This window comes from Grammomys surdaster, unplaced genomic scaffold (genome assembly GCF_004785775.1).
Source record: "Grammomys surdaster isolate TR1022 unplaced genomic scaffold, NIH_TR_1.0 125690, whole genome shotgun sequence".
Classification (NCBI taxonomy): Eukaryota; Metazoa; Chordata; class Mammalia; order Rodentia; family Muridae; genus Grammomys; species Grammomys surdaster.
Window position 1 is genome coordinate 1,686,948 of NW_021620526.1, and position 26,923 is coordinate 1,713,870.

Sequence of the window (26,923 nt, forward strand, 5' to 3'; positions counted from 1 at the left end):
ACAGAGATCAATGAATCATGAGGCACTCAGCTGCAAAGGATCATATACATCATAGCTCCTGTACCTATGGCTCAGGGAACACCATGGAAGAAGGGGTGGAAAGACTGTAAGAGCCAGAATACCTGAAAGTCTGCTGCGAAACAGTTTCTGTAGAAATAGCTGGATAAACTAGACTGCAACAATAGCACACACACACACACACACACACACACACACACACGCGCGCGCGCCTATGCAACAAATAAAAAAAAGTTGAGAGGAATTTGAGGAAGAGTAACTGGGAGGGGCTAGAGGGAAGAAAGCGAGGAAGGGATATATTTCTATTTCTATTAAAAACATTTTTAGTTTCTGGGTGGGAGAATAGGGAAAGGGGATGACATCTGAAATGTAAATAAATAAAATCTCCAATTAAAAAAGTTTTAAAAAATATGTATAAATTCTACCTAAAAATATAGAAAAAAAATAAAGATTGCTAAGTGTTTTTATTATAATAAAAGCAATACATATCCATTTTAAGTATTTTTGAGAAATATCAACAAGTGAGAAGAATATTAAGCATGTATAATTCTGCTCTGGATGTCCCGAGAATTGAACTCTTCATATATATTCCCTATGGATTCTTCTTTAGAAATAATTTTATTGTTTTATGTAGTCAAAAACCACACCATATAGTCAGCCTTGTCATGTCAGCAATTTGAATAATTTCCCCAATTTATTATCAAGGACAGCATAAAATGAAACCAGATATGCATGGCTAAACAACAAGCCAGGAGTCTTGTAAGGTGAAAAGGCCTGTGACATAGCTTTAATTCTAATTTTTGATAATTCTTATATATTAGCACCAAACATCTCAATCTATCCCTATAAGACCCCTGGAACTATACAAACCAAGTCCACAGAGTTGGTCCAAAGAGAGGTACTTCAATATTCAAAGATAGCTCTATATGGTTCCTGTACTAATTTACTTTCTATTGCTATTTCTTTCTTTTATTTTTTTATTTACTTAAAACTCGAGGCAGGAACATGAATGCAGGAACTGAAGAAGAGACCATGGGAGAAATGATGCTTACTAGTGTGCTGCCCCTGCCTTGCTCAGCTACTTCTCTTATACAGGCCAGACCTTCCCACATTAAATCAGCAATCAAGGAAACATCCTGCAGACTTGCCTATCAGCCAATCTGATGTAGACAACTCCTAAATTGAGGTTTCCTCTTCCCAAGTGACTTTAGGTTGGATCACCCACTCACCATGACAAAACAACTAAAACAAACAAACCTGCAAAGCTCCTTTTATAGTGTTCTGCAGAAATAGACTGGTCCCCTTGTTAGCCTAGTTATCTTTGAGATATTCTCTCGTTCTCTCTCTCTCTCTCTCTCTCTCTCTCTCGCTCTCTCGCTCTCTTTCTCTCGCTCTCCTTCTCTCGCTCTCCTTCTCTCGCTTTCCTTCTCTCCCTCCCTCCCTCTCCCCCTCCATCCCTCTTCCCTCCTCTCTTGTGTTTTCCTGAAACAGGGTCTGTGTAGCCTTGGCTGTACTGGACTCACTCTGTAGACCAGGCTGCCCTTGAACACACAGTGAATCTTCCTGCCTCTTCAAGTCCTTCAAGTGCTGGGATTAAAGGTATGTGCTACCACTGCTCAGCTCAATGTCTCTTTTAAATGGTAGTTATAACATGACTACAGACAGGACTACTGTCTCATTTTATCTAGGCATTCAGTATATTATACTTCTGTTAATTTACAATAGAGGTATCTTATTTTTAAACAACTAGTACCCAGTTACTTATTTCAGAAGCCTAGATTTCTGTTAAAACAGACCTTCATCCTTTAATCATATAACTGATCTTTTACTAAGTAGGTGTGATTGTATATTTTAATATTGTATCACTAGTTGTGTCCAATATTCTAGGCATTTACAATAATTTCAAACCCTGACTCTGACATATAGACATTGGCTTATCTGTTGCTTCTCACATCTCAGCCATGCATTACATTATTTTACATTACAGTACATTTTACATTGCATTACATTACAAGGAAGCAACCTATGTAGCAAGGTATTAGTGATCACCCTTCATAGTTTTCATTAAGCGTTTATTAGACAGTTTGTAACCCCATCTGAATATACTGCCACCATTTAGTCTGTCTTTCCCAGGGACTGTGTCATTCCTTGATTCCACAAAAATAATGTCAATGATATTTGCAATGGTTTATTTTCAATATACTTAAACCATCAATCACTAAAATGATTGCCAAAGACTGACACCCAGCTTGCTGTAAACTTCCAGAATCTTCCTTCCTATTCTGGAAAACCAAAACATTCCCTTAGAGTCCACTGTTTAAGGTTGAATTGACTTACATAGTTCATGATGTGTGCAATGGTAGCCACTATAACCTGCACCTTCCTGTACCCTACAGGACTTACCAGAAGTCAAGGCACAGGAATATTAAATAGCATTTTTGGAATTTAGGCATAATAATGAACATAATAAAAGAGCAACAGATATGAACTAGATTAATCTACATCAGAACTGTGCTAACAAAATGTATGGCTAAAAGCAAGAAAACAAAAGCTAGATTTCCCCCATCAGTTTCAAAGTTGCCTAATATACAAGGCAACAACAGTTTAGTCTTTCATCTACCCTAAACTCATTTCCCAGGAGTACTGGAATTCCACCTGCCCCTGCATTCAGGAGCAAGTCATGATAATCTTTCCCATCTACCACAAGTTCTTCTGGGAAAAGCACAGTAGCTATACATTTTCTCTTGCCTTTCTGGGGTTTCTCTGCTCTATGTCATCGCTTCATCAATGGGACATCCTTCAAAATGTGGTAACAAACCTTTTTTGGCGGTAGGTTGAAAAGTAAGTAGCAGTAAGCCATGCAACTCATCCCAGTTTTACCCTGCTATTTAACATTTGGTAAAAGGACACCTGGATACTTCTAGAGTGGTAGGCTTTAATCTAGGATTCACATCAGCATCTTATTCTGTGATGTTTTAGAAAATGTGTGCATGCTTGGACCATGGGTCCAGACATTCTGATACAGTGAATCCGAAGGATCTGTATAACTTGGCAAAAATCTCTAAGTTGTTCATTCTTATCTGTGCTGCCGGTTAAAAACCAATGTCCTACACCAATGTACTCTAACCACCTCTCCTTTATTCTGAGGGATACAGTTTCCACAGCTCTGTGCCAGGCTGAATTGGGCACTCATAGCACTTCTGAGTTTACACCTAGTCTTATCACCACTGGAGACATGCAGACCACAGCCAGAGCACAGAAGTAAATGAGGGTCTTGCTATTGTTAGCATCTTATGATTGTAAAAGAAACTACTTGAGTTACTTTAAAGGAGGATAATGTTCATGCAGGGTAGCCTGGTGACTAACCAGTAGATTGGGTGGTAAAGTTGACAACCACCAACCATTTCAATACTTCATTCTGTCTATTGCCTACAAAAACAGATGTTAGTGTTATATCGGTTTTGCAGAAGCAAAAAATTAAGAATTGAGAAGGAAACGTTAATGCGATCCCATGTTAATGCGATCCACAGTCAATGTTGTAAGGTAGAAAAGAAGCAGTATCATTTTTTAACAGTTAGAGTGATCTTGATGGTCTTATAATCTACTTACCATTTCCAAACTTCTTAAATAAAGACGATAATTTGTGATGTAAACTCTTCCCTTAATGGGGCCATTGAAAGGACATATGTAAATAACTTCTTTGTCTAGTAAGATTAAAAAAAGTACCATAAAATAATGGAAATAGATACCAAGATACACAACAAATGGTACTAACTTAATATAAACTACTTGGCTACATTTTACTACAATAAAAAATGACTAAAAAGTTAAAAGCAACACTGATAAAGTCTCCACAGCTCTGTGCCAGGCTGAATTGGGCACTCATAGCACTTCTGAGTTTGCACCTAGTCTTATCACCACTGGAGACATGCAGATCACAGCCAGAGCACAGAAGTAAATGAGGGTCTTGCTATTGTTAGCATCTTATGATTATAAAAGAAACTACTTGAGTCATTTCAAAAGAGGATAATGTTCATACAGGGTAGCCTGGTGACTAACCAGTAGGTTGGGTGGTAAAGTTGACAACCACCAACCACACACATATCATAGGTTCTTGTTGCTTTTTTGACAAAGGATCTCCTCTCTCTGCATCCCTGTCTAAACTTACACTCATGATCCTCCTGTCTCAGCCTCCCAAGTGCTGGAATTATGGGAATGTGCCACCACACCCTGCTATAATGCCAGCTGTAGAAATCTGTCTGTAGAAAACATTTAAGTGATAATGTACATTCAATGCAAAGTACATATTTTCTAAATTTGATGTAAGGAAAAACTAAATCAAAAATTTCAATTATAATAAAAATATCTTTCTCTTCCCCTTCAAGGATATCATTGAATATGTTAATGATTTTAAAATCCTTTTCTCTTCAGGTACTAAATGAAAACTATATACTAAGGTCACTTTATACCAGTTCAATTAGTTATTACATTGGTTAAGGTCTGTCTGCTGATACTTAGTACCCAAACATCCTACATAAAGACCACCAATAGTAAAATTTCTTTGCTCTTTTCCAGAAACTATGAAGAACATATATTACTAATTTTAGTTTCAAGACTAGAATTATGAGTATGAGTCTGTGGACACCAAATATGCTCTCATGATTCTTGTGGTATAAGGATAATTCACAAAGGAACTTCTTTTTTAAAACTCCATTAATTAGCACAATAATTTAGCCATTTAAAATTAAAATTTGACTCTTACTCAATGAATAGAATGGTTCTCTGAAATATTGATGATTATTGGCCCCAAATATACTATCATGTGGCAGGAAGGACCAACCCTAACACAACACTGTGCTTCTAATAATCTTAAGTCAGAATGCTCTGGCCCTTCCAAAGTAGATACTGTCCTCTTAGCCTAGGTTTATCATGAAACACAAAACAAACAAACTAAAAACACTGTATCGAAATGTTACCACCACTTTACTTTCCCTTTTCTGTCAAAGGATCTTCTATTATGTCACAGAGAAGAGTCTTTAAGCTGTTATCATTTTGAAACATACATCACAGACTGAAAGTCTTAATCTACTTCTGTTCTTATAACCTTAAATTATGAAGAGTGGGTAACCCTAGTTCCAGACTTTCAACTGATAACCTATGTTGTTCTCTCTAAATCATTCTCTTTGGTACAGAGACAAGGATATCGCTAGCCTTGTGAGCACCAGGCTCTTGAAAGAACTCTTTGATCAGGAAAGGCATGCAGTGTTCTCTCTGCATTGAGGCTCCTAAACAAAGCTAGCTTATTTGTTCTCTGTGACTGTACAGAGCAAGTGGAACACAAGCCACCTATCTTGCTGTACTACTCTTCCAGTTCTATACCCCCAGCCTCAAAATCTCCTTACCAGTAATTGGTAATTCCCCTGGGAGTTGAGGAACAGTCTCACTCACATCCTGACTGACTCCATCTTGAGATACCTGCAAATGAAAGGGGCATTGGACGGAGGTGGTGGTGTCATCTTTACACACATGGTAGACAGAAATACACTTCTAAAGAAAAAAAAATAGTTTAGCATTGAAAAAAACTAGAACAGAAAATTCAAACTTGCAAAAGAGAATCTGGAATGAAAATATAGGTACGTGAAGCCATTTGTTCAATCCCTAGCAATAACAAATTAGGAAAATAAAAATAAAAGACTCTGCTGGTTGTAACATTTATTAGATATGTTAATTCCTAGTCTGCATTTAAATAATGTTATCAAAGTTTTATACTTTGTAAAAATTACTTTAAAGCTAATATATCTCAGTTTAATAGTCAAACTTTAATGAAATCAGTATGCTGTATGGTGATAGCTTTTTTCCTATGCAATTGCTGCAGAATCATACCACAGTGCTAGAGAATACATTTTTGACTTATTATTTTATTAAGATCTTGCCTTATTTTTCATTTTATTCTACCTTATTCTACATAAGTGAACAGGTAGTCTGTTGGAGACCTGGTTAGGTCTCTAGGAAGCATTTCAACAAGTTCTCCATAGACTTTCTCTGTAGGTCTCCCATTTGGGAGGTATTCTCAGGTATGTGCCTCACCTAATCACAGCAGTAGCTCTGATATGCAGGCAAAGCAGTAATCATTAAACTAAGGCAAGCCAAGAATGGTGGCACACACTTTTAATGCTAGCTTTTGGTAAGCTATGGCAGAATAATCATAAATTGAGGCCAGCCTTGGCAACACAACCTGACCTAGTCTCAAACCAAACCAACTAAGCCACCTCCAAAATTAAATATCAATATTTAAAAATCAAAATAGAATGCTATAAAATTAAAAAGCAAAATGAAGTGATCTGTATATTATAATGAGTTTTTTATTTCATTATGAGGCATACATATAAACTATTAAAAAAAAGAATCTCCCCACCTCCCTCCCAAGGCAAACAGGCAAAAGACATTCATGGTTACTTCACAAAACCAACAGGAATGGGCAATAATGTAGCTTTCAAAGGAAATAAAAGGTTAGATTTGTCACTAATCAAGAAATAAAAATAAAAAGTTAGCCACCTTTCTGACTGAACATTTTTGTACACTGTGGGGTGGAAGAATAAATTAACCTTTCTGGTAGACCATCTTTAATATCTCAAAGGGCCATGAATAAAATTTACTTTGAATTCACCCCTCCCTTTCAATTTATATTCGCCCCCCCCCATATCATTCTAATGGGACAATTTACCCTGGCTACTTTGAAACATTTTACATTCAATTTGTATGTTTAGGTTTTATAAGTCTAATCATCATAGCTAAAAAATAATGCCATATTTAGGAAGCTGTTTAGTCTTGGCCTTCCAATAGTTCCTTCAGAGAGCTGTCTAAGACAGAGGGCTGCTTCATACTTGAATGTAAGGTCTGACAACAGTTTGTGAATAAAGCTTTGGGAGAGCATTTACAAAAGCAAAAATCACTTCACACATATTCTATTTCAATCTTTCCCAGAACAAGGTGGGATGATAAATAAAACCATGTCTCTATCACCTTATGCTATGTGAGCACACAATGAAATTCATGATTCAATATGACCCAAATGACTGTCTAATACAAATATGAAGAAAGAAATGTAGAGAGATTCAGAGAAGTGTAAAAATTCAACTTACCTTCTTAATGGATTCATTCTCTAAGGAGTGCGAATTATACTTAGGTGCTGATGCAGAAGCCATCCTGGAACCTACCAAGGAAGACAAAATTCTCTATTAACTGAATTTGCATTGCTATTTCAAATATGTAACATCAAAGAGTTAAATATTTCAAGAGAACAAACAGTACTTGACTTTGTAGGCCCTTTTCATATCCTATGGCTCAACAAAACACAAAATACAAAGAGCTAGCCAGTGTACAGGCAGTAAATGTCCAAAGAAGAAAGGTGTTCAATGCTATCTATTTTACTCCTGGTTTAAGGTTTGGTATCATGAGGCCAGAGGTGTGCAGTACTTTTTCAAAAGTTGTATCTAAACATTAAGATAACAGCTAGGCAACATGACTATTAAGGGCCATGTGAAACAGGAGCTAAATATTAAAAGGGGAATCCCACAGAAGACATCAGGCTTATTCTAGGAAATTATATTCATAACGTTCAAGTTGCAATCTTAAAACAAACAAAAACCTTTTAATGTTTACTAATGTATGACAAGCATGAAATTTCTACACCACTTAATTGAATGTATAGGCATTCAAGCAGAACTGTGAAAAAAGTGAATTATATCATTCATACAGCTTTCCTTCAAGAATTACTTTTTCCACATTAAGGGGTTTAATGAGAAATAGATTTGACTGAAATCAAATTTATAGGAATTATTTAGTATTTTCTAGTAAAAGTATACATTTTGGATAAATAATGGATATTCCTCAATTAGCCATGGACAGAAGTGAAATATTAAAAGCATACATAAAGCTATTTTAAAAATATTTATGTTTGTTCATTTGCATAATGTATATGTGTGGGCATACATGCTGTAGCGAATGTGTGGAAATCTAAGGATGAGTCTGTGTAGTCGGTTTTCTCCTTTCACCTTTACCTAAGTTCCGGGAATCAAACTCAGGTCTGTGAGGTAAGTGCCTTTATCTGCTGGGCCATCTCATACACAAAACCATTCAAATGCAAGTATGTATTTATACTCCTGAAGATGTTAGCAATAACAGAAAATAGTAAATGTTGTAGTTATTTTAGATATCAACATTAATAATAGAGATGAAGTCAGATGAAGTCACTAGCAGGTAAGCCATATCTAATCCAAGATGTCTATGGATACCTACGGAATCTTTTGGACATATTCCATTCAAAGAACAGTCGTGAGGCTGGGGAGATATCTTAATTATTAAATGCTTGCCTTCAAATTATGAGGACCCAAAACCCACATTAAAAAAAAAAAACAGCAAAACAACAACAACACAGGTATGGTATATGGTAAATCCCCCTTCCTAGCTAGTCAGCCTAGCTTAATTTGTGAACTCCAGACCACTGAGAGAGATCCTGCCTCAAAATACAAGGTAGACCACTTGGAAGGAATACCAACTCCTCATAAACACTCTCTCTCTCTCTCTCTCTCTCTCTCTCTCTCTCTCTCTCTCTCTCTCTCTCTCTCTCTCTCTCTCTCTCTCTAACAACAATGACAAAAAACCACAAAAGAACAGGCATTCCCTGACAAGCACAGCATGGAGCATACCAACACTCTGGCACCCTTTCACAGTGCTGGTCACTGTCCTTAAGAAAGGCCTGAGCAAACTATTACATGGATACTGTTTGGCTACTGGTGACTAAATTGTAAACTTTAAAACTGCACTTGCCCACAAGGACTGCAACAGGAAGCAATGTGCCACTGTGAAAGATTCCCTAAAGAGACCAAGTACCCGAGGGGCATTTATAGAAACAGCCACTCACTAGGTTTACAACACATTTTGCCCAAAACCTCAAGCAATAAAATTTTCATCCCTTTTATTTAAAAAAGAAAAGTTGTGGGAGTGGACAGGGCTGAAGAGATTGTTTAGGGGTTAAGAGCTCTTGCAAAGGACCCAGGTTCTGGTCCTAGTACTCACATGAGACAGCTTACAACCCATTCTGAGGCTTCAGCTGCCTCTAGTCTCTATGGGCATCTGCATACATATGCACACATAAACCCATGCAGTTGTATATAAGGACACATAAATAAAATTAATAAATATGTGTATAAGGAGTTCTTTAAAACCATTGCTTTTTTTGCTACCTTGGCTTTAGTGCAAAAACTGAAAGTTCTATACATAAACATGATTTTGAGTCCCCTCTCCAAGATATTTTTGTGATGACTTAAGCCAAGCACTCTCCTGTCACAGAGCATACAGGGACTAGAGAAGGGTTAAGATCAGTTCCTAAAGTGAGTCTCACAAGCAAACTAAGTGCTATATGTGACTGCTTCTCATCTCAGTAAAACAAAATACAGTTAAAGAGAACACTACTCATAGTCTTGAGTCCTCTAGCCCCCTCAAATAAAACAACATAAAGATGATATTTTATTGTATAAAGTTTAGTTTTAAGTGCAACATAGCTTTCACTGTCTCTCTTGAAATTCAAAGCAAACTCGGTGGGTCTTCCTCTCTCCCCATTTATGTCTCTCATTCTAGCACTTAGCATCTCCTCAAGAGTTAGAGCTCTCCCGGCAAGAGTCCCTATTTGCAGGCTAAAACTTCTATGTTGGATTTACTCCTGCATTTTTATAGCACCTGCAACAGTGACTAGCACCTAACACGTACCTAATAGGTTATGTGTTCAATGAATAAACTGGTCAATAACTACTTGGACAAGGATCTTGACACTATTTCTCTTAATCCAGAAACCAATGAAAGCTTATTAAAATTAATAAAAGGATACAACAAAGTTTCTCGCTCATCAGGTGTTCCCTATATAATACTCTGGCCAGCAGAACTGGAGTGTTAGCTTATACTACTCTGAAACAATTTGTACCAAAGAATTGAGACAGTTTTTCCTCTTCTATAGGCTCTCCCACAAAACGGAATATTTAAGGCACTCACACATTCTTCTTCCAGACTAAGAAACTATTCTTAAACTTTACAGATTATGTGAAACACCTTTCTCCTTTGATCTTTCCTAATGGGATTTATTGCTTTGGGATTTATTTAAATAAATTCAGAGAAGCTTACCCCCACCAGTCCAGTCCCACTGAAGCTGTACAGAACTATCCAGTCTTCTAAAGCCTGCCAGCCAACAAGGAATCATGAACAAGCAGTCTGAGTTTAGAATTCCTTTTAAAGGTAATTGTCTTTGCTTGGTAGTCTCTTTTGAAAACAAATGTCAAGAACTTCAGGCAGTGGTGCACAATATTATTAGACCCAATTTGCTATAAAACAAACTCTGCAAAGCCCCTTTGTTAGCTTAAGATGAGAATTGTAGATGGTATCAATCTGAACACAATTTTCCCTGTTTTATTGTGTGACCCTGTGTGTATGTTTGTGTGGAGACTAGAAGACAACCTTAAGTGTTATTTCTCAGGTATCATCTACCTTATTTGCTTGGTTTTGTTGTTGTTGTTGATGGTGGTGGTGGTGGTGGTGGTGTGTGTTTTGAGACAGGCCTGGAGCTGGCTTAGTAGGTTAGGCAACTCTCAGGGATCTACCACCTCTACTTCTATAGGGCTAATATTACAAGTGTATGCTACTATAGCTGCTTTTTTAACATGGGTTTGGGGAACTAAACTCACACTTGCACAAGCAGCACTGAGTCATCTCTGTATCACTGCTTTAGATCAGCATACAAAGCAATGGGTTTCGTCATGGCATCTTCATGTGTCATTAAATGCTTTGTTCTCATCTGTTCCCTGACACCACCCTCCTCCATCTCTCTGTTTTCCTTCTGTCCTCTAGTCAGTCCTCCGTTCTGAAACAAACATCAACACTATGTCCTAACTCTAATCTAGAATAAAATAAAAGGTTGTGATTTGTAATAACGACCTTTTTATCCACACTCCTCTCTTCATTTGCAACCTGGCCTCTCAGGAAGCATCAAGCACTTGGACCCTCAGCCACTTAGGAGACAAGAAAATAAAAACAGATCTCATAATGTTCTCAATGAAACTACTAGCTTCGCTGGGCCCAACAGAACTGTTCAACATTCCAGCCATTTTGAGTCCATTGTAACTATCAATTTATAAACCATATTTGCTTACTTGGCAGAAGGCTACCCCAACCCGCATGAAAATAAAGCATGATATGAAAAGTAGAAGTTTCATTTTTTATCTATTTTCTTTTGACCAGAGATGGCACACTGTTCTTGTAAAGGACCAGATAGTATGTGAGTCATAAATCTCATTGCAACTTGGCAATGTAGCACCAAAACAGTAACATAAGACAATTTCATTTACAGTAACAGGCTGCTACCTCCTGCTTTATGTGATTCTTTCCAAATGAACTTTCCTCAGCAAAACAAATAGTAACTATGTTCTTTTAAACTGCAAAATAAATTATTAACACTATCTTTCAGTTTGTCAAAGATGCCACTATGACCAGCTTCAACATGGTGTGCCTTGGTTGAAAAGGAGGATTCTGTATTCAAGAATTTGAGTTTGCAATACCAAGTATGTCACTCAACAATAATAGTCCTGAAATACTGTCCTGGCTGAAGGGGAGGAGAGTATGAAAAGTTTCAAAACAAAAGCCTGCTTAGCTCTTTACACTTTCTATAGTTTCATCAAATCAGGTAACTTAGCTGAGATTTGAAGCAGCCAAGATAAACTAACCTAACACATATGAGTTACTGTATATTTGGATTATTAGCACCACAGCTGGCACAGTATACCAGCCCCTGCCTCCAACTAGAGGCTTTCCATAAATTCTTAGGGCATTCCTCAAATTAGGTATGGAGGGAAACTGCCCTGAGGAGACTCAAACAAATGTCTACTCACTCTTCCTAGAACACCAACAACAAACCAAAGTTCAACTCGAGGCTTTGGCTTCTTTACAGAGTATGGGTAAGGGTTACTTGGAGCACAAGTAATCCCAAAGCAGCTGTTTCACCACAAAGTGTCACTCTAGCATGGGTAACAACTTCTCTACAGCTGCATGGATGAAGCCTCCCCTCTGGTTAACCTTCACCTCTATGCTCCAGCACCTCCCTACCAGGAAGCCATTTGTAATTACAATAGAATTGTGTAAAACGAGCTGGGAGGTACAGAAAAGAATGGTTGAGATCAGGTAAGGATCCAATGACTGTTCCCACACTGTTCCATGAGGCAATGTCAATAATCAATGAGCCCAATTCTGAGAAGTCACAGATGCTCTGATGAAGATGATGGTTCTTATGTGATAATCTAATCTCAGCAAGTAGCTAATAATCCAAATATACAGTAACTCATATGTGTTAGATTAGTTTATCTTGCCTGCTTCAAATCTCAGCTAAGTTACCTGATTTGACGAAACTATAGAAAGTGTAAAGAGCTAAGCAGGCTTTTGTTTTGAAACTCACTCTTCTTGTCATATATAAAAATTAAGCTCAAAGACACATCCACTTTTATGGCTTTAAATGTTCCAAAGGTCTTTGGTTGAAACCAGTTCAGAGGCAGCTGAAAAGGCAGTCTGAATCATTTTTCTCCAGCAGCCAGTGATAAGACTTTGGGTAGATCCATCTACTCCATTTCTTAGTCTTCTCATGACAAATAGCACATCTTCAGGACAGTTGATTGGCTTTAGTGACAAGAGTGTTAGCCATAGAACAGAGTAATTTTAGATATCATAAACTGAAACTGGTATGGCAAATAAACTATTAAAAAGTCAACAACTAAAACTTATTTTTTTTAAGGCAACATAGTGATAGGGCAGTCATTGAAGCAGACCATTAGAATCACCAATGCATCTTGTAACAGTGAAATACTTGACAGTAAACAAAGTTTTAAAATAGGAGCAAGATCAAGTTACTATCCACCTTCCAATTCCGAGACTCTTGAACCCACCTAATCTCTCCACAATAAAACAAAATCTTTTGGTGAATTATTTTCTGCAGTGAAAACTATTCTCCAAAAGCACATTTTAAATTCCTGTGTAAAAGACATATTTTTAAGTAAAAAGGTCAAATAGCAGTTGCTAAGGAGTAAAAACAAGTAAAGAATTATAACTAATATGGTAATGTTGAGAAAGCCACTTTACAACATTCATAATTACATTTCCTTATAGTCTGTGAACCTTCTCAAGTGCAGGCTAAGGGACCCCCAGAGAAAAGCCCAGAGATTGGGCAGTAATGGCACAGGGAGGATGGCAAGGTGCTTTAAAGCACATGTGAAATTTCTAGAAACAAATGAGAGGAAAGGGCTTTGGATGGAACCTGTAATTGAAACCAGTTCCTCCATGTACTTTCACTGAAAGGTGGAAGCAAGAGCTGTACTCAGGCTCCTCTCACACATGTGCACAGCTCACAGATATACACATCTCACTAACACACACACATCTCACACACATGTGCACATCTCATACATGTGCACAGCTCACTCATGTGCACATCTCACACATGTGCACATCTCACACACATACACATCTCACACACATGCACATCTCATACATGTGCACAGCTCACTCACAGACATCTCACACATGTGCACATCTCTCACACAAACACACTTCACACATGTGCATATCTCACACACATGCATATCTTACATGACATGTATACACTTAACTTCTTTATATACTGCACATGTTGCTAATATTTCACATCACACACTGAACTATACCCTACAGTGCCCTTTTGGGTCTCCTGTTAGATTTCTAGAGCTTCCTTCCTAAAGGCAAGGGATATGTTTTTTGTTACAGCACCCGGTAAAGAGCATCACCCTTCAAAAGTTCCATGGCGGTGGAGGCGCACGCCTTTAATCCCAGCACTCGAAAGGCAGAGACAGGCAGATTTCTGCGTTCGAGGCCAGCCTGGTCTACAGAGAGTTCCAGGACAGCCAGGACTACACAGAGAAACCCTGCCTAGAAAAAACAAAAACAAGAAAGACAAAAGTGCTATGGCTTTGGAGAAGTTTGACTTCAGCCACTAAATGCACGAGGATGGATTTGTATGTTTCTAGTTGCCATGCATAGCTTTATCATCTTGCATATATTGGCAAAGACTATGCTAGTTTATGTGTGTTTCTGAGCTTTTGTGGAAATTTAGTGAGTCCACAATCTTCTGCTCTTTGCTTTTCTCATATAGGTTACTGTGAACATCAGGAACACAGATACATGTTCCTGTGCTTTACTCATTTCTGCTACCAAATAGTACTAGAATTTTCTCCACAGAACTTTGACTGGCTTCTATGTTTCACTACTACAAATAGTGCTGTTCTAAGCATTCCTTCCTATACCTGATATACACATGTAAGAACTGCAATGGCATTTTGGAACCAGGTTTTCCTATACTTTTTTCTAATCTAGTAGCAAATTTGTTAAAAAATCAAATTATATTGAGACGATAGGTAATATTGTAATAGCAATTTCTATTTGCTGATATAATTGTTGTCTCTGAGGCTTATTGCTTGTGTCTGCTAACCTAGTCCTAATCCTGGAAGCTTCTAGCCTCCGTACAATCTTATGTAGGCCTAGGATGTTTTCAGCCTCTGAGACTTACTGCTGAATAAGCTCATCCTTTCTTGTTCTTACTGAGCTGTAGCTGGTTGGATCAACTCAGCTGCTCCGGCTCAAACTCCTCTCCCAGCTGACTGGGCCAATCTGACTTCTCTCTCGAAGCCTCTCCTGAATTGCTCTGCTTGGCCTCATACTAACTTTGACAATATGTTTTAATCTTCTGACTCCTTATTCATTCTCTGGCTCATTCAGTCTTCACCTCTGTCTAGCTTGTTCTCTCTCTGCAACCTGTCTCTGTACGACTGTCCAGAAAAATCGCCTCCTCCTGTCTCTGCACATGCTGCCCTTTCTGAAGTAGCTTCCCTTTTCCATCCTTGTGAGAGTTGGGCATATCCTATTCTGTTAAATCTTTCTGATTTATCACTTTGCCACTCAATTACACAACACTTTCAAACATGGGTGCTTCCTTCTACAAACTAATTTTACCTTCATTGTTTGGAATTAAAGATGTGTGCTAAGGGCACAACTGTATTCCAGCCAGAGGGATTAAAGGTGTGTGCCAAGGCTGAGCTACACCACAACTAGAAACAGGTTTGTTTGTTCATTTGTTTGTTTGTTTTGGTAAACATAATCTCTGGACTCACATGACAGCAGATGACAAAGTAGGCAAACCCATAACTTTAAATTAAGCATAATCTCAGGCTTGTCAACACTAGTCCAAGCATTTAGACAACTTATTCCTCTTCTAGGTTGTTATAACCAAGTACTACAAAGTAGATAGATAACAGGTAGGGATTCTTTCCTAGTACTGAGGGTGTCAGCTAAGGCATAAGCACTTGAAGCATCTAGCTAGCAACCAGTGGTAACTAGAGTCCTTGGTAGTCATTGGCTTGTGGAAGCATCATTTCAATTATGGTGTTCTACCTATGTATCTCTGCTTTGTTATAGCGTTCTCCTGTAATGGCACCCTTCTTGCTACATGAAGGGGCTTCCTTTCTAAACTATTTTTCATCTTTAACTACATCTCTGATGGCACTATTTACATCTAAGGCCACAATCTGAAGTACTAGACGTTAAGACTTCTTTGGAAAGAGCATACTACACAGGCAGGACATCTCCCATGGAATTCAACAATTTACAAAATGATCATGTCAGCATATAGTTACCTTCAGAATAGTTTAGTTCTATAACTTCATGGAATGCTTATAGTTGAGAGAACTATAAGCATTCCATGAAGTTATTAAAGTAACTTGCACTAAAATATTGATATGGATAAAGAAGTGACATCAATGTGGTTATTTCTAAGACATTATTCAGCATAAGTAATTACTTAATTTTGTTTCCAAAGAGTTCAAAAAGAGCCAACAAATAGATACTAGATACCACAATGGGAGACTGAAAAATAAATTGAGAAGCTAGAGAGATGGCTATCTGGTGTGTGTGTGTGTGTGTATTAGTTATTACTATCTGCTCAGGACCTGGGTTTGATTCTGGGTACCTACATGGTGGATCCCAACCATCTGTAACTCCAATTTCAGGGTATCTGATGCCCTCTTCTAGCCTCTTTGGCTCCAGGCACATTAGTGACACTCAGACATGCATGTAGGCAAAACATCCATATACATAAAATATCTTTAAAATAATAACAACAACCTTGAGATAGGTCTTTGAAAAGTTAATTGTGAGACAGTGAGCAAATACAAGTTGGATGGCAGCAAAATAGGTATATTAGAAAATGATGATCATATGAGAATAAAGGCAATAAGAAAGGTGATAGTATGACTGAAGCAAAAGCTATCCATCTGCTTATGGGCACTGATCAGTTTCCACATTTCTGACTGCCACACTATCAGCCACTGTTAGAAGCACATCGTAAATCATGCAGTTTCCACCAACAACCATATTTGTCAAGTAATACTAGTAACTTCATACAACAACCAACAAGCATAAACAAGAACAACTTGTCCACAAAAGATTGGAGAGATCAACCTGAGGCAACATAGTCCCCTGAACCACTAACCATTTTTCAATAGATGATCAAATAAAAATAAGGACATAATACTTTCTACTTGGACATGTAATACAGGGGATTCCACCCATATGAAAAAATATGACATCCAGAAAGAAGTTTAGTCTTCATTTTAAAGGGAAGTAAACAAATGAAGATTCCCTCTACCAAATCTATGAGGCACTCAAAAATATCCCCCGTATTTCTCCGATGCAGTAATACTTTGTGTTGTAACAGTCTTTGTGAACTGGTGGACACAAACAGAATGAATATCCCACGAGGTATATCTAGGAAGTAGTGAGGCTCAGAGCATATGTAGCTAAGTGAAGTATTCTTCAATGATATACACTCATTCCAGCAATGCTGTTTCTGTTCCAAGTACTTCCTTTAAAAAAATCATCCTCTGAAATTGCCTTTAGAGGGGCTGAGACAGAAAGGTAGCTGTGATTTACAGGCCAACTTTGGCTACCTAGCAAGTCCAAGGCCAGCTAGGGATATATGGTGAGACCTTGGCTCAAAACATAATTGCCTTCAGAGGTTAAAGCTATACAAGATGTCATATTATAAAACTTAGTTGTACCTCAATTTTAAAAAATAATGCTCCTACAATACCAGGCCCACTATATTTAATAAATGTGCCTCTCGGTGATTATGGCCTAGAACTAGATGTTGAATCCTCACTCAAATATAGACACTTAAAATACTTTTTTAAAATGCACCCAAGTCTCTGAAGTTAATTCAAATGAATAGTTCCAGAACAGGCAGAAAAGTGTGAATTGGTGCTTCTTGACACTCCTGTATAGTAGGCACAGGGAATGCAGCTTGGCTTCTCAACTGGTGAAAATGTTGGACTTGATCCATTGAAACAGTCCAAATTTATAAGAGCAAGTTTACCTTGGAGGCTAGCAAAAAGCAGAAGTAGGAGTAGTCACTTGCCCAACAGGCAGCTTGCCATACTAAAAGAGTGTCCAAAAGGGAATCCCCAATGACTGACTTAATTAAGGTCTTTGGAAAGTCACAAAGAGAAAGGCTTACAGTGACCCAGAGAGTACAGAGAACAGTCATTTCCTTCTTGGGCAGTTACCAGGCATAAACACAAGCCACCATACATTCCTGTCACAGAACAAAGTTAAAGGGCCTAACATGTCTAGACCTTGACATCATTGGAAGAGAAGGTCTCATGGATATAAAAAAAAAATCATCCAAGGAAAAGGCAAGAAATACCAGAAAGAGAAGACGATGAAGAGGAACTAAAACCACTATTAACAGAATGGAAACGACAGGATGAGGAAATTCCAGTTCAAGAACAAAGACACCCATTGAATCTGACAACTCCCATGCCCTTTGAACAAGCAATAAGGGCAGCTTCTCAGAGCAATAAAAAGAATTCCCAGGTTCCAGACACAAATTCTGTTATTGACACTAAGAATAAAAGTTGGGGTATAGTCATGCTTCGGGAATGGGCATGAGTGTTATGATACAGTCAATTAGGCTATCTCTAGTATCTTCTTGAAGACCATATCTGAAATATGGCTTCTACAAACAAAATAAACAACATATCATGATTTGTCCAGCAAAGCAGGAATGCTACCTCTGGAAACCTGCAGTTTATACAGCAATGGTAAAAAAAATGGAAAGCATCAAAACAAGGAGAATAACCATGTATAAGCTACAATTTTTAGAGATTCTAACTAGGCAAGAAAATGGTAGGTATAGCATGGAAGGAAGAAAGGAAACTCTATTTGTAAGCTAGGCATAATGTGTACATTTTAAATATTAGCACTCATGAGGCAGAGGCAGGTAGATCTCTGTGAGTTCAAGTGATATTTGTCTCAAAAAATAAAATAAAATAAAAATAAAACCACAAAAAAATCAAAACATGTATTTGTGGAAAAATGATAATGTCTTTCCAAAGTACAGTACTTCCACAAATCACACATGAGACCATGCAAAGTTGCAATGACTGGTTGTAGTTCGACCCCAAACTGAGTAGCTCAAATGGCTATCAATCACTGAACTGCGGACTGCTACTTAGTAATAAAAGGCAGGAGTTACTGACTGACACACACAACATCGATGAGTATAAACAGCACAACAAAGCAGCCAACCACCAAGGTCAGAGAAACCCAGCATCCAAGTGTTGAAGAACTGCTAGCATTCATCTTTCATTCGACAGTTGTGAGGTTAGGAATCAGTATTGAAAATTGCTGGCAAACATATTTTCAGATTTTAAAAAAGTACTTTTAGAAACCTCACAGATGACTATGGAAATTAAAATATGCTAGAACATATTACTAATGAAATTACGTTTTGAAACCCCCAAATAGTACTATCATCACAACTGACAAACGTGGTAAAAAAACTGACCAAGAAGAAGGCAAAGCTAAGTGTGGTGGCATGTACCTGTCATTCCAGCACTTGGAATGTGGAGGCATGATCATCAGGAGAAGGCCAAGCTCGGCTATTTAGTAAGCATGAGGCCTACTTGGCCTAAATGAGATGATGACATAAAAGGGGAGGGGCAGATAGGTAAATAATCTCAGAGACAGTAGGAAGTCTTCTGAGTCCAGTTCTATTAACATTCAAGGAAGTGATACGCTCCAACCTTAGAGACTTTCAGTGAAGAGAGAAAGGAACCATCCCAACTCACTATATAAGGCTAGCACTGTCAATTATGGTATTAAACTAGACAAAAACTGAAGCTAAAACTCAGTGACAAATACAGGCACAAAAATACTCTCAATCAAATGCAGCAGTAGGCAAGAGCGTGTGCACTTTAAGTCTGTCCCAACAGCAGGAATCAGCTAATGCTGCAGTTCGACTAGGAAATATCTTAAACTAGCCTACCACAACAACAAATTAAAAGAAGGCTGTGTGTCTCATTATCAAGACACAAAAGGGGTTGGTTAAAATTCAACTTTTGTTTTTAACTCCCAATGGGTGTTAGCAGCACATCTGCAGGAAACTGAAGATAAATCCAATCCTCGATGATGAAATGTTTCAAATGACACTACTCAAAACATGGATTTGGGGCTCTGGCCCAGACCTGCTGAATCAGAAGCTCCAGGCACAAAGTCAGGGAACTATACCTCTGCAAACCCCCCTCAGGTGATTTTGGTGCTACAGGCTAATCAAAGTACAACTTGCACAGCAACCAGGGAATTGCCCAGGATTGGTTACAAATGAGAAGACTGGACTGTACTCCTTGCCTCATCTGACACCCACTGAGGCAGAACCTGTGCTGACCCTGGAAGTCCAGGTAAGTCCCTACAGTGGAGTTGGAGAAGTGATCGATCCTAAAGCAGGTATTCTCCATGGAACTGCATAATCCTGCTACAAGACAACTTTTCAAAAAAGCCCAGGCAGGTCTCACCTCAGATTAATTAACCCTGGAGATATGTGGGTGGAGCTTGGGCAGCAGGTATTTAAAATGCTCCAGGTGGTTCTAAAGAGCAGCCACCCTAGTAAACCACCAGATTACAGTATTCCTAAAGTGAGGAAATTTCTATTTAGGGAGGTGGCACTCTCTTTGAAGAGCTCAGGAAAAGATACTTTCACACACACACACAACCAAAAACCAAGCATTCCACAAGAGCTTGCTTTATGCCCCCTCCCCCATCTCTTCCTTCCTTCCCTGATTTATTTATTAGAGACAGGATCTCACTATATAAAGCTTAGGATAGCCTCAACTCCTGCTTCAACCCTAAGCACTGAGATTACAGATGTGTACCACCACACCCACATCCAACACTGCTTTCTTAACAGTAATAAAAAAACGACACCATAGTCAGGTGAACACCACAGTTGTAAACCCTGAAATCACAACCTTTGATTAAGATTTCAGTGTACTGCCCCAAAGCTCACTGTTGACCTAACCTTTGAGAAAGAAACTTGGCACTTATGTTAATAATTTTACCCTCAAAGAAGACATTATGTAACAGCAATGGGCTTGGCAGACATTAACCCTAACATTAATATAAGTTAGTACAGAGGCAGCTTGTTGAGCACTGAAAGCTAACCTGATGAACTCATCTCTTAACACCCTACTGTCCCACACTTTAGGGTCTGGCACCATGTGGCTGGTCTATAAGTAAAATACACAAATGATTTCCAAGTCAAGTACAAAAAAGGGTGAATGCTTCATTATTATAGTAATTGTATGTAAAATGACAGTATTTTACATATGCTTGTATTTTACATATAATTGACTGCAAAAACATGTTAAAATTTATTTTGCCTGTTTACTTTTTCAATCTAGCACTGTATTGGTTAGCGTTATTTCAAAGGCTTCGTAAGCCATGATGTGACCAGGTCTTCTATCAGCTATCCTAGACTTTCATTTATATATCTGCACTCAGGAGATACCTGAAAATGCAGATTCTGCAGGGGTTCTTATTCAACCTACGATTCTACATTGGCTACAAGCTCTCAGGAGCAGTTGCTGAGGGTTAAGGCCATCCAGACAATCTTTGTCAACAAAGGAAAATTGTTTGATGACACAGAAATGATGGGAATATCTGTAGAAATGATTGGATTTGATAACAAGAAAGGAAATGTCCTGCAGGATAAGGCTCAGCCTCCGTTTTACATTTTATCTTAGCTGAAAGACTGAAAAGCAAGAAGCCATCATCCTCTACTTAAAAAACCACCAAACTTTCAGCAAGGAACCTAGAGGTAGAGGGCATTTGACAGGGAGTAGGACACATGCTTTCTCACATCCCCACACCATCCTGCCCAAGGAACTTCTCAGAACCAGGAAACTCTAAATTACATGTTTGCTGCTAGTCACAAAGCCTGAGGTCTCCCTGAAGTCAAAAGCAAATTTCTGCAGGTTACTCTTGAATAGCACTAACTAGGAGGTACACTAGGAGTCATAGCCTGAGGGTCACTGTTGTATATACACAGTCCTGAGCTGACTAAAACAGCTGGGATCACTTCTTGGCAATACTGAAATCAAGTAAAGTCCTTTTTATTCTAAATCCCCATCTAAGCAATCTCAGGGCCATAAAGAAATTTACAAGCCAACAAAGGGAATTTAAAGCATCACCACCCAACACAAGGAATGTCCTTATAACTCACCTCTGTCACTCCCACAAAGAGGAAGGGATGACTGTTGTCAAAGTGTATTCAAGAAGAGGCTTGGGAAACAAAGTGCTTCCTTCCTACCAAAAGGTCAAGGATGTGACATCAAAATTTAACCATTATTGAATGCTAAAGAATGGGCACCACTGCATTTTTCCCAAGTTTGTACAACAGAATGAGAGCTAAATGTTTTACAAACAAGTTAATTTTATTTTTACTTTTAATCATTACACTTCAACTTCCACTAGCCCTTTCCTGTCCCAAACATATTTGCAAACAAAGCAAAAATGAGCCTGTACTCATGTCAGAGTCCAAAAATCAAGAAGCTAGGTAGAAAGGGGTGGCAAAGCAATGCATGAACTCTCTCCCAACACTACATTCAGACTTTTCTATTGATCTACTATCAGAACCTGGACAGAAGGGCTAGGCATATTACTACTTAATATGTAAGAAACATGGTTTGTAGGTATACAGCAAAATGATTCAAACCAACATGCTCAAACAACTCTTAAGTTGCCACTCCTTTGATTCAAGCCAACAATGTTTACAAAATACCTACTATGAGCTCTGGGCAAGTTAAGTTTCATACATATTGCATAAATCATCTGAGACCTCAGCACCTCCTTCTTAGATGGAAAAAAATGTTGCAACATCAGGAGTTACCTGTCAAATCCAGCTAAGAAACCACGATACTAAACTATTAGACGTCTAAGATGTATCAAAGTTCCTTCTTGAGTTATCTTGAGATAATGAGAAACAAATCTAAATATCATGCAAAGGGAACTTGGACTCTGTCGTTTACAAATAAGGTCTGTCACTTACAGTGACACACTGTCACACTGATAGTGGGGGGGGCAGTGATATGGGGAACAATGTCATCTTCAGATCTTCACCAGATCATGATGGCTTTTTTATTTTTTTATTGGCACAAGGAACCATGAGCATCCACTGTAGTTCTACTGAGCAGCCAAGGCCTGGTCTTGATTGAGAAAAGGAAAGCCTTGGTGCCCACACACTCTGGATTAGAGATGACTAAAACTTTATGACACAGGAGTCACCTTGGTATTGATATTTAATTATTGGCTACACATTGCTACTGTTTGGAATGAAGTAGAATAAATGGAGTGGGTTCCGTTCTTCCAAGTCCATTAGAGATAGTGGTGCCAAAGAGGAGGGAGCGGGGGCAGAGGCTACACCCACAGCTCCAAGGCAGGGGACAGCCAAGAACAAGAAGAAGGCAAAGTGCCCTCTTACACTAGTTCTCCAAATAGCAATGGTTTACAAAACACTTTATTATAACAATGATATTGCCACACGGTTTACAAAGGGTTCTAATGCACATTTGAGATCCCCTAGGTCTTTGGAAGTTTGGTGGGCAGGTTTTATTACCTCTCTCTTCCAAACAGTACCACCAACAAAGAGGTTAATATAGTGTGTCCAAAGTCACACAGTTAAGAGAAACTGGGACCTGAACCTGTATCTAGAATCCAAATTCAAGGAGCTTCTCACAGGGCCAACAGGCTCATTTACCATTCCTTGGTCCTTGAGCAAAAATACCAAGAAAGTACTTGTGTATGATGTCTATGCTCTACAGAGATGCTTCAACATTCTTAAAAGGAATGAGACTGCTGTGGGAATAAGTATGGAAAAAGGTTCTGCAAGCATTGCCAATATAAGACTATCTTCTAACTACAAAGCACTGGAGTTGGAAGGCCCTGTTACACTTTGTGGGATCAAGCTGAATATGACTCCAAGTGAGCCTTCATTCCACAATGGCAAAGGGAATTTAGTACTTCAAGACCTACAGAATGCCACTGCCCTTTGAAATTAAAGGTTCACATCAACAATGGAAAGCTGAGAGGTGTCTAGAAAACCCTCCTTACTGGATTTATTAGAACATAGAGGTAAGCAGCTTGCCCACCTTCAATATAGCTTCTAGACTGCTCAATCCTGAGTCCATACCTTCTAGGCAAATGATGCTTGCCCCTCTGAGATCTGCCAAAGAGGAATAAATTAACTAGAAACCAGGAAATGAAGAAATTAAGAGCTTGTAAGAGGTCATTAACAGAATGAGAGAATAAATAAAAATAAATGACACCCATTATGCTATTGTAAAGTTAGATAATCTTTAGAAATAACTAAAAACTCTAGCCTTTGTAATCACTTGGCCACTGGTTAAAAGTGTCATCTCAGGAGCCCTGAAGAGTTCCACTTTTCTCTTTATTTTTGAGCCCCCAGTAAAAGCTAAAACCATGTGTTTTCAATGGTTTCTAAAGCAAGCACATTTTATTAATCCTCTTCTCATTTGAAGCAATATTACAGTATTATTTGCGACATTAGTCATTTTCAGAAGTCATAAAGATTGTTTTGAAAACACTGAACATCAGGACTATTAAAAGGGGTGGTACTAGACAAACAGATGACTTTCCCAGTGACTTCTTGAAATGCCATTTCATCACTGAGGGCTCTTGCTCCTCAGATTTTGAGTGCTCCTTTACTCTGGAACTATTTCTAAGTGAACGAGTATCCCCACAAGCCAGGCAACACAGAGAGATGATCATTTCAGATAACAGGTTCACAGTACAAGCCTGCATGAAAGAATAGAAACCCTTGTGTATGGTAGGCTGAAAGTCCAGCAGACTGTGGCCAGAAATAACCATGCAATCCTGACTTCACCAGAGACTTCTGGCTTTACAGCAGTGATCTATCTAACAAGGAAGTCAGACATTCATCTGTAAACCATCACCCTAACTGTTTAAAATCACTATATGCACTGACAGGAGAAACGTGACTCCACAGAGTGAATCTCTTGGACTTAAATATGTTTCGTTTTCAATGTGTATGTTTTACTGGAGTAAGAACTATCAAAAATTGAATTAGAAATTCAAAGCGATGGCAGCAAAGGCACTCTCAATCGTACTGTACACTTTGAACATTTATTTTTTTACAACTCACCTCTGCTAGTAAACACAGCAAAGCTTTTTTCCCTTTATGTCTGACACCCCCTATATCAACTCCATAATGCCTTAATGGTGTGTTTTCCTCTTGTCTTCCTGGTGCACAGGCCAGAAACTATAGGTACACCACAGGCAATGTTTAATGAATGAACAGAACTTCTGATGACTAGAGAGATATAAATTAGGACTTTAACATAAGGAGACCAATCATATAATGAGAGTAATTATAATCTCACAGAATTGATAGCTACTTTTTGAACACTTCAGAAACCTGTTCCACTGCTTCAGACAGAGCCACCAGTTTGAATCTCCTCCAGCTTATGGGAATCTCCTAAAAGCTAGATCTGATCCTGTAAAATGGCCTCAAGTCCTCTGTAGTCGAATTTGACATATACACAGATCCATCCTAGTATATGTGATGAATGAAAGGTTGGCTAGTAAACTGTTTTTTTTGGGGGGGGTGAGTCCAAAATGGCTTGAACTGTAGTAAAACTTCAGGCTCAGACTCAATACTCTAAGGTGGATACTTCACAGTGAACAAAAATGAACTCTGCTAAAAGGAATCCAGGCTTGACAGACACTGAGAAACCCCCAGAGACTTGACCTGTCACATCAGTTTTGTCATCAGGTTGCTTGAAGCCCGTGTCACATTAACCTTTCCTGGGCCTCAGTTCCCCCATTCAGGAAACAACTGAACTACTATGTAAATGTTATGTCTGTTCAAAAAGGCTGATTCTACTCTGGCAAAGATCTGGTTTAGAAACCAGCTACAACCCGCTTGTCTCATATCCCAAACGTGTCCGTCAAACCTGTAATATATTTTTCACAGAAGAGTCACTTTATTTTTGCTTAGGCAAATACTAAAATTCAGTTTTCACTTCCTGAGCGCAAAAGACAGTTAAGGGAGGCAACCCGGCCAAGAGCGCTTCTCAGTGACTGTTCACACTTCCGACTGGGTATCAGGGAACTAGCCGTTCCTTCTCAGATCTTCTCTCAACTGTTGCAAAAGCAGATACCCGCCCCCGCTGCCCCCAGCCCTCCGCCCCCGTGTATGACAAAAAAACACTGGCCAAGAGCAACGAAGAAGGGTTCTTGGCCAGCGCCAGGGTGCCACCACTTGGCAAGGCCACGGGGGATGCAGCGGGTGTCCGCCCCATGAGCAGAGCCAGGGCAAGGAGCAGTCGCCTTAGGGCGGCTGTCCCGCGCACTCGACAACCTTAGACCGGGAAGCAAAGTGCAAGCAATGCATTCGATGACCCTCAGCCCTTCCTATTCCTGTCCCAACTATCAGCGGCTGCCACCTGAGGACCTAGGACAAGAAGAACAGTGGAAGCCAGAGGGAGGCACCTGCCCGCCGCTCCCGGGCCTCAACCCTGCCTCACAGGGACAGCCCAGGCACTCCAGCGAACCCCACCCCCACCCCCGCGGGGGCAGCCAGGCCCCTCGCGACCAGCCGGCTCAGGGAGTCCCTACTTCTTCCTCCAGACCTTCCCATCCTGGGTCCCCGCAATGCCCGGCTCCTAGCCAGGCCAGCCGAGAAAGAGAACTCACCTCAGGCTCGGGGAGCCACCGCTGTTGCCAGGCTGCTCAGCTCCGGAGCTCCGCTCCGCCCCCACCACGCTCGCCCCGCCCCCTCTACGCTTGTCCCGCCTCTGAGCCCTCCAGGACTCCAGGCCACAGCTGCCTTCCCTCCTCCCAGTACTGATTGGCGGGGCCTGGACACGTGATGTGGGGAGGGCGCAAAGTGCTGGGTGACCTAAGTAGCCTCTTGTAGCTCTTCACCCGTAAGGCTGCTGGGAAACCCTGTTTGCGGAGTCCGGAGCGTAGAGGCATCTGGGAATTGTAGTTGGCAACATAGTGCTGGAAATGGGTAGGGCAGAGATGCGAGGGACCATCCCTGTAAGAAAGTTGGAGTCTGTGCTAGGCAGAAGGCTCTGCGAAGTTTAGTCCCAGCACTTTCTTACTGGCTCAATATGTCTATCCATAAAAAGGGAAAAATCTAGAGGGAAAACTATTCTAGATTAAATTGTAACAGATGTCACGAAGTTGAACTATTATTATTCGGTGGGTGAAGTTGAAAAATATCACTTATTCTGGTACAATATCTGCAACTCATAAGACCACAATATAGCTGTGGTTTATCTCACACTGTGCTAGGACCTTCACAAGAGCACTACTAAACCAGTAAAAAGAAACAGGTCAAAATGTCTTCTGCTTTTTGAGCTTTGGGTCAGATGACCATTGAAACAGTAAATGGAAAGTGAAAGCAGGG

General features: G+C 39.4%; 1 protein-coding gene across 1 annotated transcript in view; it reads right to left on the reverse strand.

Moving 5' to 3' along the window:
* The window catches only part of Mtm1 (myotubularin 1), a 103,273-nt gene extending 77,016 nt beyond the window's left edge, over window positions 1-26,257 (reverse strand). The window contains exons 1-4 of the mRNA XM_028788004.1: window positions 26,203-26,257; window positions 7,161-7,231; window positions 5,421-5,493; window positions 3,628-3,722 (exon numbers count right to left, since the gene is read on the reverse strand). Coding sequence (XP_028643837.1) covers window positions 3,628-3,722; window positions 5,421-5,493; window positions 7,161-7,223 — 231 coding nt within the window. The 5' untranslated portion in view covers window positions 7,224-7,231; window positions 26,203-26,257. The remainder of the gene's footprint in view (window positions 1-3,627; window positions 3,723-5,420; window positions 5,494-7,160; window positions 7,232-26,202) is intronic.
* Window positions 26,258-26,923: the final 666 nt, after the last annotated feature.